The 17,004-nt window shown below is 37.4% G+C and overlaps 1 protein-coding gene across 5 annotated transcripts in view; it reads right to left on the bottom strand.

Moving 5' to 3' along the window:
- The window catches only part of SUPT3H (SPT3 homolog, SAGA and STAGA complex component), a 251,699-nt gene that overhangs the window by 35,500 nt on the left and 199,195 nt on the right, over positions 1–17,004 (bottom strand). For 3 of the 5 annotated variants that reach the window (XM_088162517.1, XM_088162521.1, XM_088162518.1), the window contains exons 9-11: positions 16,595–16,702; positions 15,935–16,123; positions 13,325–13,504 (exon numbers count right to left, since the gene is read on the bottom strand). In XM_088162517.1, the coding sequence (XP_088018643.1) occupies positions 13,340–13,504; positions 15,935–16,123; positions 16,595–16,702 (462 nt within the window). In that variant the 3' untranslated portion in view covers positions 13,325–13,339. Of the gene's footprint in view, positions 1–13,324; positions 13,505–15,934; positions 16,124–16,594; positions 16,703–17,004 lie in introns of those variants that run through there. The other 2 variants (XM_088162519.1, XM_088162520.1) reach the window with 1 other exon arrangement.

The raw sequence follows: 17,004 nt of genomic DNA, 5'->3' as shown, positions 1-17,004 counted from the left end.
GCTCCAACCCCATCCAATCTGGCCTTGGACACTTCCAGGCATGGGGAAGCCACAGCTTCTCTGGGAAACCTGTCTAGCTGTGCTCACAAGCCTTTGTCACTGTGCTCAGATACAAATATTTGTATCTATCCAGAGAAATCCCACTCTGAATATTCATACAGGTTTGCATGCAAGGGCTGAAAAACCCTAAGACATGAGATTTTTCTTTTTCCGTGCTTAAAGACTGGCTACACAACACGTTCTCCAGTTTGATGCACTCCTGTCCATGTGTTGGTATTTTCTAGTATTTCATGCAATTGCTGAGGTTCTCACTAAAACACAAGCACACATTTTAGCTGTGGTTGACCCAGTACAGCAGAAAACTCTTCTATTTCCTACTCCCCTTCCTACCTGCCCAAGGACTGCCCAATGACTGCCTCAGCCCCTTCAGCTACAGCACTGGATTGGCCCCATTGCATTCAAGTGATTCCTCAAGACTCCAGGACACTCTTTCAAAATCCCCACTCTGCAAGATATAGCCCCAGAGACTGTAAACGTTGCCCATTTGCTTAATTTGCACATGAAATACTTAACATCTGGCTCCTCTGGAACGAAAATAACTTGCTTACACTTCATTTATCAAACAGTAACTCAGTAACTCTTTGTCACTACCTTGTCCTCTTCATTATTTTACAATCCTCAATTAACTTCACTCCAAAAATATTTGACAAGGAAACTAGACCCTGAGTAAACTACTTTTGGAGAAATGGAAAGTTGAAGAGTTTGCAATGTAAATTTTCCAAACCTACAACACTCACTGTGAATGTAGAGCTCCAGCCATTCTGCCTATATCATAAAATACAGCAGCATAGGGGACTTCTCAGAGCAACCAGCAAAGCCTCATTCATACAATCTGGAATTATTGAGGCTGGAAAAGATCTCTGAGATCATCTTGTCCAACCATTAACCCAGCACTCAGCACTGAACCATGTCCCCAAGTGGAACATCCACACATTTATTCAACACTTCCAGGGATGGTGAGTCCACCACTGCCCTGGGCAGCCTGTTCCAATGCCTGACCACCACCCCTTCAGCAAAGGAATTTTTCCAATGTTCAATCTCAGCCTCCCCTGGTATACTTTGAGGCCATTTCCTTTTGTACTGTGACTTGTTTCCTGGGAGAAGAGCCCAACTCCACTGGCCACAACCTCCTTTCAAGGTGTTTTAGAGAGGGCTAAGGTCCTCCTTTATTGCTTTTACCTTGGTGTTACAAAGTCAGCCTCAGTTATAATGGTGACAGGCAGAACTCCCCAGTATCTAGGGCTATTCTTGGGATTTATGTCAGTAAGTACTAAAGCCAAACAGTTCCTGCTGACTTCAGGCAGCTGAATAGTGCCACATCACTTTAATGTGAAATATTACTTTTTTTGGAAAAAGACATTATTAGAAATTTTTAACCCACAATTTCTTGAAAATAAACTTTATGAAACTGGGAATGAATTCTTTCCATGAAAAAATAAGAAATATAAGGGTTTGCTTCAGCAACCTAAGAGGAAATTGTGCTTTGATGAATTGGGAAGCATGTAATAAATTAGGGGAAGCAAATAATACTCTGCATTGTAACCTTTGCTCACAGACATGGCTGTAAGTGTTCCTTACCCTAAAGTACAATTGATAAAGGTTCCATGCTGAATAACTCAGGTCTAGTTAGATTTTTATGTCCCTCTGAGAGCCCTCATGTCAAGCTGCCAGCTCAGGCTGAATGTAGATAAACTGGAATTCCTCAACTCCCTCCTACTCTAAATCCTCCATTTCTGTTCATCAATAATTCAGTGTCCCCCATCATAATCAAGGTGTGTAACAAGGGTTTTATCTCTGAGACTGGATACTCTGCTCACTCCAGGAGTGCAGCTGCATTTTATATTTTTCTTCTGATAACAATCCTAGTGGCAGGTAACAGCTTTCCTTACCCTTCATCCAGATTTCAATCAATGGAAGCCACAGAAACACTGAGGAATCGAGCTTTGAAAAACAACATTTTCCTGTTTGTACTAAGTCATAAGAATCCTGGCAAGCTCATTTCTCTGTCACTTTGATTTTCCTCTCAGCCACATGTGTTAGAAGCTGCTTTCCACTTCCCCACATCCTTCTCCTGTGCAGCAGCACATCTCCTATCAAATGTCAGATTCCAACCTGGATCACCTCACTTGCCACTCTTTGCTGTGCACACACCAAACATTCAAGCCAGCACATCTCCTGCAGCATCTTTTTGGTAGGAAAAATCAAACAGCAGATGAACATCAACACCCACTGTCACTTCATTCTTAAAACTCTTCTGTGCTGTGACTCGTACAGGAAAAAATCTCTTACTGACTGGATAATTTATATACTGAGACCACTTCCTCACCAGCTAAACAACACTATCTCCTTTCACTCTCTAGTTTATTTTATCAAATCTTATAATTTGTCATGTCTCTATATTGCAAAATCTATTGAGCCATCATTAACTTCTGTTCTGCATTTGTGTAAGATAAATAATACACAAATACAGAGGAATCCTGGATCTTGACTCATCTTCTTACACTGGAAAACATCACTAATGAGATTGTTTTCCCCTTTTTTAAAGTTAAATGACAGTTTACTTCTATTATGGAAGTTGAGACTCCAGAAAAAAAAATTCCACTTTAAAGAAATGGCATCATGCACCTTAAAAAAACTACAATAAAACCCAATATTCTTTTATGTATTTCAGGTTAAGCATTCAAAATGTCTCATTACTTCTGATGATTTGGAACTGGCTATAAAATTATGTCTCAAAATTAGTCTTTCTTGATCACATGAATGGCTTTGAGCATGTTCTAAAGAGCCATAATTAGTAGTTTTTCATCTATTTGTTGAGCTATTTAATTTCTTACTTTTGTACCTAGTTAACTATTTTTATCACCTAAATATGACTGTAATAAATTATGGACAAAGATGGGCTTCATCTACCCTGTGGGATATTAAATCTCAAGCTTCCTAACATGGCAACAAGCATATACCTTCCTTCAGTACCATCTGCTCTTAAAAAAAAAAAACCAACTCTATGCACAATGGTGAGATTGTTTTAACTTTCTTGTTAACAGATGCAGAAACAGCTGAATGTTTTTTCTCAGAAGCACTTAATCCACACTCCAAACCTCCACTATATCTTCTGAGGGCAATTTAAGCATCATATCTAAACACCAATTAGAACTAGAGTTTTCTTCATGGTAAATTTTAATAACCTGTCTTTCTTGCAAGGAAAAAAATACCCAAACCCTTCACCACTGACAAAATTACCTCATGAAATTACTGTTTCTCACTTCCAGGCCGTTTGCATTGCAATAATTCTGCACGGAGACTGCTTGCTTCCAGCAGTTTTAGCACCTTCTGCAGTAAAACTAACACATGTGGATCTCTGGAGAGTCTTATTTTTTTCCTGTTGTCCCAGTTCTTTGCCATCAAAAATGACAATCCTGTCAGCACATCAACACATTTTAAGACTGACCTGTGCCAGTACACAGCCTGGAATACTGTATTAGTACAATTCCTCCAGGCTGGATAGCAACCTCTTCCCCACCAGACAGTGTTAGCAACCCTATGCAAATATTTATTGCGTGATTTTTCTTCTTATTTTTATTGGGCGTTTTTTCCCTTATTATTTCTTCTTATTATTATTCTTATTTTTCTCCTAGCATTATTGGAATTTAAATTATGTGAAAGTAGAGGCATGTAATTCTTAGGCAGAACTCCTGGCTGTGGAATTCATTCAAAATTACTAAAACAGAACTGGGTGTCTTTTAATCACTCAGGTATACTCCAGGTTCCATAGTCATTCTGCAATTGAAGCCTGAATGAAATCACTTATTTCATACACGTTCTCAGGGCTTTGCAGAAAAGCTCAGGTCTTTATGAAAGCCCAATATCCTATTCTTTTATCCATGTGCATATTAAGTAACATAAATACCCACAGAGACAGAAAAGTGTCTTATCAAGGAAAAATCCCTTCTCATACCCCCTCTCCTGAGACTGTCATGGAGGAAAGGGTGTAACTTCTACCATAAAGCAGCTAAAGAATTTAACTGCTGTGAAGCGAACTGAATTATCCAGAGGGATGTAAGTGGAAGGAAGAGACTTTAAAAGCAAGAAAACCATCTCGATTGTGAAATTTTGTCACTGTGGAACAGCACATACAAGAGATGTACCAGAAAGCCCTGGTTGAATCTTAATCCTAAACTGGAAACCATAGTCACAAATATAAGTACAGCAGCACACAGAACAAAAAACCTCCAAAAAAACCACAAGAGTGCTGTATCCTATTTAAGTTTAAAGTCTTTAAGTAAATGTTACAAGGTGAGAAAAAGAATCTGATCTTAATTTCATCCCATTTTTATGTCCTACAAGTATCCCTCTCTCCTTTTCTCCTATGTGCAATAAATTAAAAAAATAAACCAACCCTGAAAAAACAGATGAATCAAAACTTCTATTACTAATAAGACCAGAATCCTCCATTTAGCCCATGCTTTTGTCAGACTGAAGGTATAGTTTAAAAATTAAGCAGATGACTGCTTTGCTGAATTGAGGTTTACACAACCTTGAAGCTAAAGTCAGAAAGTTGGAATAAGACAAAACCTCAGGGAAAGAACACAAAAACTCCAAAATAAAATTCAGAAAATGTGTTTGGTTGCCTTAAGCCTGGTGTTTCCACTTGATTTTGCTAGAGAAATACTTCCAAGCAGTACCAAGTGTGCAGCCAGGCTCCCTGAAATGAGGCTGGTTTGCAGAAAACTAAAACTTTAGAGAGATTTTTTAGCAGCCAAATCACAGTGTTGCCTTCTGATGCCTGGAGGTGTATCAGAGAGATGAGGGGAGAATGAGCACCTCTGCCTCAGGGCATGGACAGGACATGGGACACAAATTAGAGGCACTCAAACATCATTTGTACTGCTGCACATTCAATAACTTTTTGTTGTTAGTGGTATAAAAGATTTAAATGAGACGTGACACCTCACTGAGTGGGACATGATAAATGGAGTGAAACAAAGCACAAAACCCCAGCTTTTATTCAGGAATCTTTTGCCTTTTTCTGTGCCAAGCTGAACAAGTACTTGAGATTGAGTATTATTATAGGACTTCAGGAACAAGAGCAGGCAACTAAAATGGAAAATAATAGATGATAAGAGTTATAAAAAAATATCTCCACTTGGTTTTGGTGTTCCCTATTATTACCTGCCCCTTTCCAGATTTACACTGCTATTCCAGAGGTTTTACAATCTTTACTTGCAAAGTGACAAGTCAGGCATGCCAGAGATGCCCACAGGTAAGAGCTTCTATCATGGAATCACAAAATCCCAGAATGGTTTGGGTTAGAAGGGACCTTTGAGACCATCTAGCTCCATCTCCACAGGCAGGGTCACCAGCCACTAGACCAGTCTGCTCCAAGCCCCACCCAGCCTGTCAGTCATACGAGCAGCACCTAAACTGAAGATCCTGGTCACAAGAAATTACATTTCATGCCATTTTTTCTTCACCTGTAGGTTAATTCCAAGTCAAACAGCCTTATTAGATGATTCTAAAGTTTCCATAATGTTACATCCAGACAGCTCACATCCTGTGCTGCAGAGCTGGGCAGCTCTGCTGCTGAATCACAGCTGTTGCATCTCAGCCTGAGCTGACTCACAGCAGCACTGAGTGAACTGACAACTACCAGCAGCTCCAGCTCATAAAGCACTTTCAAACCTTGCAAGGAAAAAAATATGAATGAATGCTCATGCTCAAGGGAAATCTGAAAGAATGGTGTAAAATACAACTGCACCTGATCTTGCTTTATATAATAGTGTAAGTACATGGTATTGTCCATGATCTAACAAAAACAAAAACATGAATCCTGCAGGGAGCTGCACTATAATTCTGTGCAAAGACAAGTAAAAAAAATACACTTTTCTTTTAGTATTCTTACATTTTGTTCTTAGGATTCTTCAACAACCGAGTTTCTATTTATTAACTCTTGTAGCAGAATGTACCTGCTGCATGGATGCAATGCCACTGTCTTTACAAATATTAATGCAAATTATGGAAAAAGGATATATTTATTTTTGTGAAATATCTTGGAACACTTAATTAAGTTACTTTTTTTTTTCTAGTATCTGCTCTAGAATTATAGTTCTCACCTTATCCTTGAAATACGTATTTATGTATTACATGTTAGATTGCCTTGAGCAAAGTACAGAAGTCAGATTCTCATCCATACTAAGGTTTTTTAAGCCTCTCAGGAGGCACATAGGAACATACACTTTTAGAAAGTAACATATTCTTACCCTCGGATCCTTTTACATCAGTACAAGTGTGCTTGAAATGTCTCTAGTATGCATTTGAGTCTGGCCATACAGTCAAAAAAAGTAATTATATAAGGTTTATGAGACCAGGAGCTGCTTTAATTTATATGAGAGATCCAGCTGATTGAAAACCTTATAGCTCACTTATCTTCTCACTAACAGAGCTAGCAAATTTATTTGACAAATCAGATTTTTTTAACCATTAGATATGAAAAATGATAAAATTTTGCACTGTGAGCTATGTTGAGCAAGACGCAGGTTTTGTTCAGCACTTCCAGTATAACAGGTTTGAACAGGCAGTGACACAATGGAGCAGAAGCCTCTGTGTGGTTGTACAAACTGCATTAGCAGAGTCACTCCATGCCAGTGTCTCCTGCCTCAACAGAATCCCATCTGTGCTGCCTGAAAGCCTCACGTGCTGCTTGCAACAATTCATGTACTGTGTTGTGTAGCAGGACACTGATCCAAGAATCTAAGAATCCAAGAATTTTAAATATCCCCACAGGATATCAAATACTATCCAGACTGTTTGTAAATACTTTCCTAGTGCTCTGCAGAAAGGGAGTTAGTTCTTTTCAAATCAACTTCAATGACATTTTTGTTTTATCTAAAAATCTATGTTCCTTCTCAATAAAATCGTCTGGGCAACTTACTGCTTCATCAGTGCTGCAAGCTTGTTCCCCCATTAATAAATTCTGTTGGAGCATTAAGACGACCCCCAGTAGGGACAGCTGGGAAACTCCAATATAAAGTCAAGCAGCACATTTAATGACCAATGAACTTCTGGAAACTTACTCCAAAATGATACATCATTGTGTCAGACACTCTTAAGCGTTATGCAGCTTGGTCTCCCTCTTCAGAAACATGAAACCCCCTGAAACTGCTACCACAAATTGGGAACCTTTTAAATTATTGCCAAGCCACCTGCTTTTCTCCAAGAAACTTCATAAAACTCTCCAAATTAGTAGTGCCATTAGGTAAAGCTTACAGAACTGTTGTTATTCTGAAGGAGTATTAGCTGTTTAGCTTAAGGAAACCAACAGGGATTTTTATAATGGAAAGAACTGTCATATATATAATACAATCTATTCCAAATGAAATGCTTTAATATATTCTTGAATATGCTATTCTTTAACATTTTAATCTTTCTGGGAGAAAACTCTATTAACCATATTATCAGGATTAAATTTATCTAATGAAGAAGTTCAAGAGAGGAGATATGAAAGATTCTCAATCAGTTTGTGGGTCTTCAGATGATATTAAGAGCCATATAAATCAAATGTCCCATTTTACATTTCTGAACAGCACTGGAAGAAATAGTGCTGGGATCGAAGAGGGAGCCCCATTTCCCCTGTTCCTTCTCTTTTTTGAATGGCCCTACAGAGAGCAGGCAAGGATGGATTATAGGAATGCCTTCTGTTGAGGAGTCTGCCAAAACTGTGCCATCTCATCTTGGAGCAATTTATCCAATAAGATGATTTAGAGGACAGTTCAGTGGCACCATTTTTGGAGGCAAAAGCAGAAGGGAAGGAATATAAATCAAAGGTGACTGGCAGGTAAAGGATATATGCAGCAATCAGCCAAACCATGTGCACACTGGCACAAATTCAACAAGATCATTTATAAAAATTTTAAGTCAGGAGTACACAAAAGGGGGTCTGGTGCTAACTAAATCCACAGATAGATTACACGCCACTGAAATAAACACTTCCAGATGCTGGCATACAAAAACCTTTTACAGAAAGAAATGTTTTCTTTCATAAATCTGAAAGGAGGAACCTTGGGATGGGGGTTGGGAGAGAAGGGAACAAGATTTCCAAACTGAGATTTGACTTCCTACTGGTTTTATAGAATAATAACTTATCTTTTTCAAACACAAAGTGTTAATACTGTAGAATTACAAATAACTGCAGACAACAGCTTGAAGTATAGACAAAGATATCACAAATATGTAACTATTTACTGAAATAAAATGCCTTTTCTTTTGCTTTCAAAATGAGAAGAAAGCATGAAAATGTCAATTTGACTTTTTCTACATCAGAAACTGAATGTGTAACAGAAGGGAAAGTTTTCAAATGCCTTTTGACATAAATACATACATTTCATTTTTGAGAAGTGATTAAGAATGAAATCCTGACTTCTTCAAAATCAGTATCAATTGATTCTGAATATCAATATGGGCAGTCTATATTTTACAGGACCCTAAGTATCAGAGATTTTTTATTTGGTTTCCATGTAACTAATTTCTTTCGGAAACAGCATTCAAAACTTTTTATCATTCAAGTGCTTTAGAAAAATTCAGTTGTACTGTATCCAAATTGTGTCTATTGAAGCAATTATTGAAGATTATATCCCAGAACTTCTTCTCACTATGACTTTGATCTGAAACATGCAAAAAGAAATTTCTTTCAGTTAAGAGGATTTAGTCGCAGACCAAATCCTCTGGGTGACAATTCCAGGTCGTGGAGCCTCCTTCCCTGGAGATACCCAAAAGCCTCGTGGACACAACCCTGTACCCTGTACCCTGTGCTCTGGGGGACCCTGCTTGAGCAGAGAGCTGGGACCAGAAGACCATTCTGGGACTCAGGAAATGTGAAGCTGAATTTGTCTTGAAGTTTAAGACACTTAAACCAAACCTGCTTTCCGAAATGTCCTCTTCCACAAACATCATACTGCCACATTATCCTTTGTGTTTTAAAAGTTTCCCTCTCTTATTTCTACTCCCTGAATCTGCTGATTTAGTCTCTCATAAGCTCAGCTTTGTCAGGTCATCAGATATTATTCCACAGATTTTATTTTTAGGGGAAATTAATAGAGTCAAAACCATCTTTATTATATTGAAATTATTAAAGATCCATGATGAGCCTCAGTGTTTTCCACCACAGAAATTGATTTAAACATTTGCATAAAAGCTCAGCTCAATCAGGATTAATAAAAAGCACTTGAAAAACATCAGAAGTAAAAGACCTTGACTAAATGTATAATTTGATTGTGAAACTACGATTACTATGTACATGTAAACTACTTAAGTCCACAAGGGATACCTGCATTTATTATTTAAGAACCTCTAAGAGTATAGGCAGGGCTCTAGAAGGCCCAAATAATCCAAGTCTCTGCCAAATCATATTCTCTGGTGTTACATGTTCTTCGTGCAGGGAATGTCACAAATAGTATTATAAATACAGGTTTGTAAATATTCATTGTTCTATGCTGCATAGGCAATTTTATGAGACTGAAATATTTAACAAGAGAAGGTTTAGACTAGAAAGCCTTTTCATACTGAAATGCCTGGAAGGCTAAAGGAACATTCTCCCCAAAACATAAATACCCAAGGAAATTTTGGTTATACCCCTGTTCATTCAATAAACTCCATTTACACATGTACAAGCTGCTGAATAATGGCCACGGTCTGCCATGAGCCTCTGCAGGATTACAATTTACATTTGTGAACTCAGTTTCTCTTAACTAAACATCTGAAGCACTTCATTTCAGAGCTGGCACAAACTAAAGACAAAGAATCTGCTTTGGAAACATTTTCTTGTTCTTTTTGCCTGTGGTCTTCCACTATTGTAGTTGACTACTTTGCTTTTCATTTCAGGGCAAAGGATCTCAGCTGTCCTTTTTGCTAGAGCTGTTCTCTTTGCTAGAGCTGTTCTCGTGGTCACAACTGCTACTTACACACAGTTTATGCACCATTTACAGCTGCTCCTATCAAGATTCCAGGTAAGCACTGTGTATTGTTCACAGAATAAATACTCTAAAGAATTATGTTTTTGTTAACCCAACTGTCTGAAATACAATCAATTCAAGTAACTTAAAATAATTTCTCTAGAGACATTATGCTTGTATGCATGGGAAGAAATATCCACCTAATATTTTTGGAAACACCTTGCCATAGTAAATACTATTACTTGGAATATTATTTGAAAGAATATTAGGATTATTCCTATAGGCCCAGTCAAGACTGAACATCATTTCACTATGCATTTCCTTAGCTTAAATACACATAGAAATAGACACAGGTACAGCACATGGAATTGCATTATCCCATATGATGGAGAGTTCCATACTTCCTATTCCTGTCTTGCAAAATTACATGGTCTTATTGCTTAATTTTTCTCTCTCTTTTGAAAGTCTAGACCATACTTTAAAGTAGGAAACATTGAGCACCACCCAATACTGTTAATAGAAAATATTTGGATAAAACATATGTCTAGACTACCTTAGACATGATACAATGCAGAACAATCCCGAGTACACTTGCTGCTTTCCATTGTGGCTTGCACTTTGAGACAAAATCTAAATGCTCTAATTATGTTAGTCATTCTGACATAGCTATTAAGGTCAAAATAAATGCAAACAGATCATTTTCACTGGTTTAATGTTAGTTCTCATTTACCATATTATTATAAAACTTTCAAAGTGTTGTTTCTCTCCAAACCAACGTTCATCAAATGCTGCTAAAGAATGAATTGTATAGCTTAACTCTTCCTCCAAAATCAACTCCTTAGGAACACTTATCACCAAATCAGATGGAAGAGAGTGACAATCATGATGAAACAGCAAAAAAGGGAAAGATGTGACAAAATCACTGTTAAAAATACATATTTATTATCCTTAAGAAAACAAAAGTATATGTACCTTTTAAAAACCAAAATATTCTCCTATATTTTCTTTTTACAGAAATTAAACCTAAATTCTCTGTATGGGACTGAGCTATTCAGTAGCTTGAAAAGACATGAAGCTTTCTCACTCCTCAACTCTTTTTTAAAAAGTGGCTTTCCATAAGAACTGCTGGGATGCAATTGGCAGCTCTCTTTCCACATCATCCATCCTTATGCAGGACAACAGAAATGTTAAATTCCATTTTGCCTGTTAGAAAACTCATCCCCTGGTGGTTTGGGCTCAGATATGAACTTTACGAATGCAGCAGCCCCTTGACAACTGCCAGTCTGTTGTTATTACACTGATCCATTACAATATCCCTTCTAGCTGCTCCAAAGAGTTCAGGGCAGGGTTTAGAGCCTTCTGATACAATTTTCCCCTCAGACACCCTCAGAAGAGAGCAGATCAGACTTCTAATATTTTGCCAATGTTTAGCACTGCCTACATGGGCTCTGTCACACAGGTCCTGCTGCTGAGATTTGAGGAAATGGCCATGCCTGATTACATAAAAATCTGCATCAGTTCTGTTGATTCATTTCCTCAGGTTTGGTTATACACACACCACCAGATCTGGCCATCATTAAATTGTATTTGTTGTGGAAATCTGCATTAATGCAGATTGCAGAGGGTACTCAGTGCTCCGTCCACATTTGTGCCAAATTAAGACCCGGCATTTCTGGTTGCTGCATGGACAATTGTCATTGCCAGTCCCTCTCCAAAACTCCAGTGAGGGCACTCACAGAGGAAAGGACCTAAATGCAGACTCTGCAATACCTCTCAAAATACTTTTCCTGAGCCTTTTCATTAAAAGCAGAATCGTGTTACAGCTCTACAACATCTGTAGGAATCCAGAAGCTGACCCAAGATTCCCTCTTATTCTTGGCTTGCTCAGAGGGAACAAGATCTGCTCCTCTCATCAACCACGTTGACTGTAGGTAATGTTCACAAATTAAATTGTTCAGTTGCACTGTTTGGGAAGTTCACAAGAGTGGAGGACATAAAAAAACCCCAACCCAAACCAGGGTATTTTATTATACCTTGTGGTTGAAGAAAACATTTGAACTTTGGTTAATAATTGACCAAACCACTTTTAGTGAGGGTCAGGGAGGGAAGATTCAACTTTCTACAGCTGTTTATGCGAGCTTTTTACTTTTTTAAAATAAAGTTAAATACATTCTCTGCTTTCAGAAGCTATTGCCATATTCTTAACTATATCTCTTAGCAAACTTCTGTTAAAGACATTTTTCTGTTTTGGACTGGAAATTCTATCCAACATTTTACATGATATTAATCTAGCATTTTTGAGTGGCAAAAAAGAAAGGTGAAGTTACATAAAGACAATTCATTGCAATTGTGTATTGACTATCATTAATAAATCAAACTTTCACTGACATCTAAAAAAGCACTGATTAGTTTTGGCACTAGGAAAATTAAAACTTCACCTACTCATTTTCTCCTATTTTCTCTTACTCCTTGCTTCTGAAGTCACACTATTTCCTTTATATTTGTGGCCTTCATATATTTCTGTATCACTTTCACGTAAATGAATTAATCCAAATTCAGAATAAATTGTGTTTCCTAAAACCTCTCAGAAACTGGACAATTTCTTCCAGATTTTTAGGAGCTGAGATCCTGTTTGGTGGATTTTGTTTTTTCCTATAATGATTTCTTTGATATTTATTATTTTCTAATTGCCGATATTCTGAGATTAGAAAGATAAATGCCACACAGAACAGTAGATGAGAAGAAAATGACTCCAATTCATGACATTGGAGATGGACTGTTTTCACATTTTCATCAGCGGAGAAAATTAAATAAAGAATTCGTTTGGCTACTCTGAACAATGGATTTACAATTTGCATAGAAAAAATGATGGCAAAACCTCAGAACCCATCAGTGTTTTACCACAAGCTCAGTTCTATTACATTTCAGTGGAGGTTCAAAGTTGTCTAAAAAAACCATTCTCTTCTTTCCCCAACCGTAAATGTGTCACTTGAGAGTTCAACATGCAATAGAAGCAGTATCTGACACAAACTAATTTTGGAATATAAAGTGCTCTTCACCATATTGGAATACATATAATTTAAAATAACTGTAAACCTAAACTTTGGAAAAACAGAAAATTCAAGCACTAACAAAAAAGCATAATTTGTAATTGAAAGAAAATAATATTTGAAAGGAAAAAAAAAAACAACAACTTTTTTTTGTCTTTCCAAAAAGAGACAGAAATTACTAAGTTTTATTTCCCAAGAGAATTATGCCACTTTTATAAAGAAAATTACAGTCACCACAAATTGCTCTCAACAATTCCAAAGCTTCTTCATTTGACCACTTGAAAATCAGAGTTCTTTAAGATTATAAATATAACTTTTTATAACTCTGTTATTACGTACTGTGAATGGGGAAAGGGGGCCAATCTTGTGGCCGTAGCGTCGAATGGCCTCTCTGATGTGGCTGGGCTGGATGGCATCACTTTGAGCCTCCATCCCACAGGCTGCAGTGCTCTGCAACAGAAAAACACATAAATTGTTACTAAATCAAAAACACACAACAGACCTACAGTGCATAAAGTATGAAAATAAACCTTTTTAAAATGGACCCTTTTATTTTTTTTTTCCTGAGGATACACATCATTGGTGCCACACACTAGATCAGAGAAAAAAAGCTATTAACAAATTAAAGAGGACTTTTACATGAACTTTGCTTAAGAGACCCAAAGAACACCATGTTAGCCCATTTAAATCTTTCACCTAGTGCTGCTCTATGTTGCAATTGAAAAGAGCAGAAAACGTTCAAACTAAAATGAAAAGGTCATTTAAGTCATATTGCAATATGAAATTATTTTTAAAACATTTCAGGCTCTTATTATTATGTCAAGGGGTGGGGAAAATATTGAACAAGCACACAAAGTGGAAAGCAGTCTGACACCAAAATCACCATTGAATAGTATCAACTTGAAAGCTGAAGCTGAAACATGTAACATAAGGATATTAGAAGGATGCAAAAAAAAAATTAATTACTTCAAACTGGAAAGTTTTAAAATTTCAAGTGACTTTTTGGATAACGGACCCAAATAAATAGGTAAAAATAAATAGGTAAAAATAAGAATTCACTGCCACTGGCACACTGATTGGACAATAATTTTCCTGGGATTTTAAAAGAAAAAGTTATTCTTTTTTCCTTGCTAGCCAGCCTGAAATGTTGTTTTAGGTTCCACCTAGACACAGCTGCTTGCCAGAATTCAGATGACTTCTCTAATGATGGCTGCTTGGCAATAAGTTCATGAAAATTGTAATAGTGAGAATGGGAAAAACTTTAATTATACACTGAATTTTAATATACACACATCCATGGCCCACTCATAAATTCACATCATATCCTAATGCTCTCAAACTTGGGATATTTTTTACAAAATGTTTTATTTTCAAGAGCTCTGAGTCCACTGGAGCCTGTGAGTACACACAGAATTATTCATAATATGATGGCAGATTCTTCTCCTGATGATTGACATCCATAAAGGGAATATGAAACTCAGATATTTTCTGCTGGACTGGGACTTCATGGCCTAAAAATAGTACTTTTCACCAAGTTAACTTGTCTGCCTCATTTATATCCAGTAGATACCTATGAAAATTGAGTAAGTCATGAGAACATTAAATTAAAATTGCACTTTTTTGAATATAATTATTTTCAAAGACATTTAGTCAAACACTAAGAACTTAAACTCACAGTATCAGTAAAATATAATGTATCAAAAACTGCACCTCCAGCTAAATTTCTGTTTCTAGGAATTATAATGAAAATCAGCCACAGGAACAAAACATAATCAAATAAAAAAGGAAGAGGAAAAAGCACAAGTCTTTCCAGGATTCACTAAAAGCCTTCTAACTAGTGTATAATAAGGATAGGAGGAAGTTGAACACTTCAGGACTATCCATAGCACTGATGACACGAGAAGGAGAAAATACATTTTTTTCTACCTTATCACTGTAGGAATCACCACTTTTACCCTGAAGAGTATTTTTTAATAACAAAACACTTGATAAAATCCCAAGTAATTCCATTGCTTTCCAGGAAAATGAGCTGAGAAGCTCATTGTTTCCTCAAAACAGCCCCAAGTGACCAGCACAGGTTTTCCTATCCAGTTTATTTAATCACATTGATTTCTCTCGTGGGTTTTAGGTACATATATCCCTCTCAGAACACCAAGACTCTGCAACAGCAGACAAGAATTGTAACACTTATATTTCATACTCTGAATATGAGACATCCCTGCTTTATGCAAAGTTAACAAATATTTAGCTCGAATGCAAACAACTGGTATAAAAATGAAGCAAGTCAGGCAAAACTGTTAAAGGCAAAGGCAGCAGTTACCTCAGGTTTCTGGGATCAGGAAAATCACCAGCACCTCTTTGCCTATTTTGCTTATATTTTGACCTTTAAAACCTGTGCTTGCTGCCCCTGTCAGAGAAGGGGATGGTCATTTGGGGTGGTGACAACTGCTGTGCCTTCAGAGAAGCAGGTTATCTTAGAAGCAGGAGCTGCCACCTTAACGAAATTCAGTTTGCAGACATTATTAGGAAAATTTAGCGTAATTCTGATAGAAAAGAATATCAACCCACACATTTGGCCCTAGAACAATGCCTGGTAATATATGATATAGGTTAAAATGAATATTTAAGACAAGACACATTATTTACTGTGAGGGAGCTGAGGCCCTGGCACAGGTTGCCCAGAGAAGCTGTGGAAGTGCCCAAGGCCAGGTTGGACAGGGCTTGGAGCACCCAGGTCTAGTGGAAGAGGTCCCACCCACGGTGGGGGATGATCTTCAAGGTCCCTCCCAACCCAAACCATTCTGTGATTTTGTGAAGATTCCCTGAGGATGTTTTCGCTTCGTTTTCATTTTTTTTCCTCCAGGACTGTGCACCAAATACCTTCTTTCTTTTCCTTTGTTTGGATTTAGTGGAGTCCTGTCCAATTCCACCATTCCCCAAGGCTCCTGAGGAGGTTTTCCCAAGGTGCTGCTGCCCTGCTGATGCTGGCGGGGTGGGTGTAGGGGGTGGTGTGTTCTCAGGGGAGTCAAGACTGCTCTTCACACTCGTAGACTGCCCTAGGAGATGTGGCTGCAAAAGCAAGATGTCAAACAGCCAAAACATAATCAAATCACAAATGAACCCCAACCCAATTATTTCTTTCTCAGATTCCCTGTTGGAAGAGATGCAGTACAGAATTTGGTTTTCTCATCCTAAAAGTTACTACAAAGATGTGTATAATATCAATGCATGCAACACAGTATTTAGTGCACTTGCCAATTTTGTAAACTTTAATCTTCAAATCTGCAACAGAGCCTTGAACACAGAGAAGCAGGAATTTTCACCCAAGATGATTTTTATTTGATTATAAAGATGCTGCTACGAATTTAACATTCAGAATTATAATTTAATGTTTTTCCATCTAAATCCATAACTTCAGAGTTCATAAACTCTATAATAGAAGTCTGTATCAATACTACATTCAATTATGAAAACTCTGGAAGAAAATACATGTAAAAGCAAAACATAAAATGCATCAATATGTGAAAAAGCAAGTTTTACCTCAGTAGAGTTGTGGTACTGTATGAAAGTGGCAGATATGGCATGACTGAATGGGTCACCAGCTTTGGGAGTCATGTCCTGTTTAACCAAAAGGGCCAAGTCCACCAGCTGGAGGGGTAAAACAGATGAGGTTACTGACATGATACTAAAAATGCCATTGTAACAATGGAGAGTCAGGGTTGTGGGTTGAAGCAGAACATTCTCAGCGTTTCTCAGATGAAAATAAAGTTATTCAGATATTTCAGCCTAAAGAGCATTTCTTTTCCACTTCTGTAAATATATGGAGCAATCTATCTACCCAATAGGGCTCAGCTTGGCACTAAGGTAACATTTTGCTTTCCAGGAAATCTTTCTTTCTAATCCAGTTGTGCAATGGGACTGAATGAGCCTCAGTGCACTGCCAAAGGTCA

This window comes from Sturnus vulgaris, chromosome 3, assembly GCF_052056855.1.
Source record: "Sturnus vulgaris isolate bStuVul1 chromosome 3, bStuVul1.hap1, whole genome shotgun sequence".
Classification (NCBI taxonomy): domain Eukaryota; kingdom Metazoa; phylum Chordata; class Aves; order Passeriformes; family Sturnidae; genus Sturnus; species Sturnus vulgaris.
This window is presented reverse-complemented; position numbering and strand designations above follow the sequence as displayed.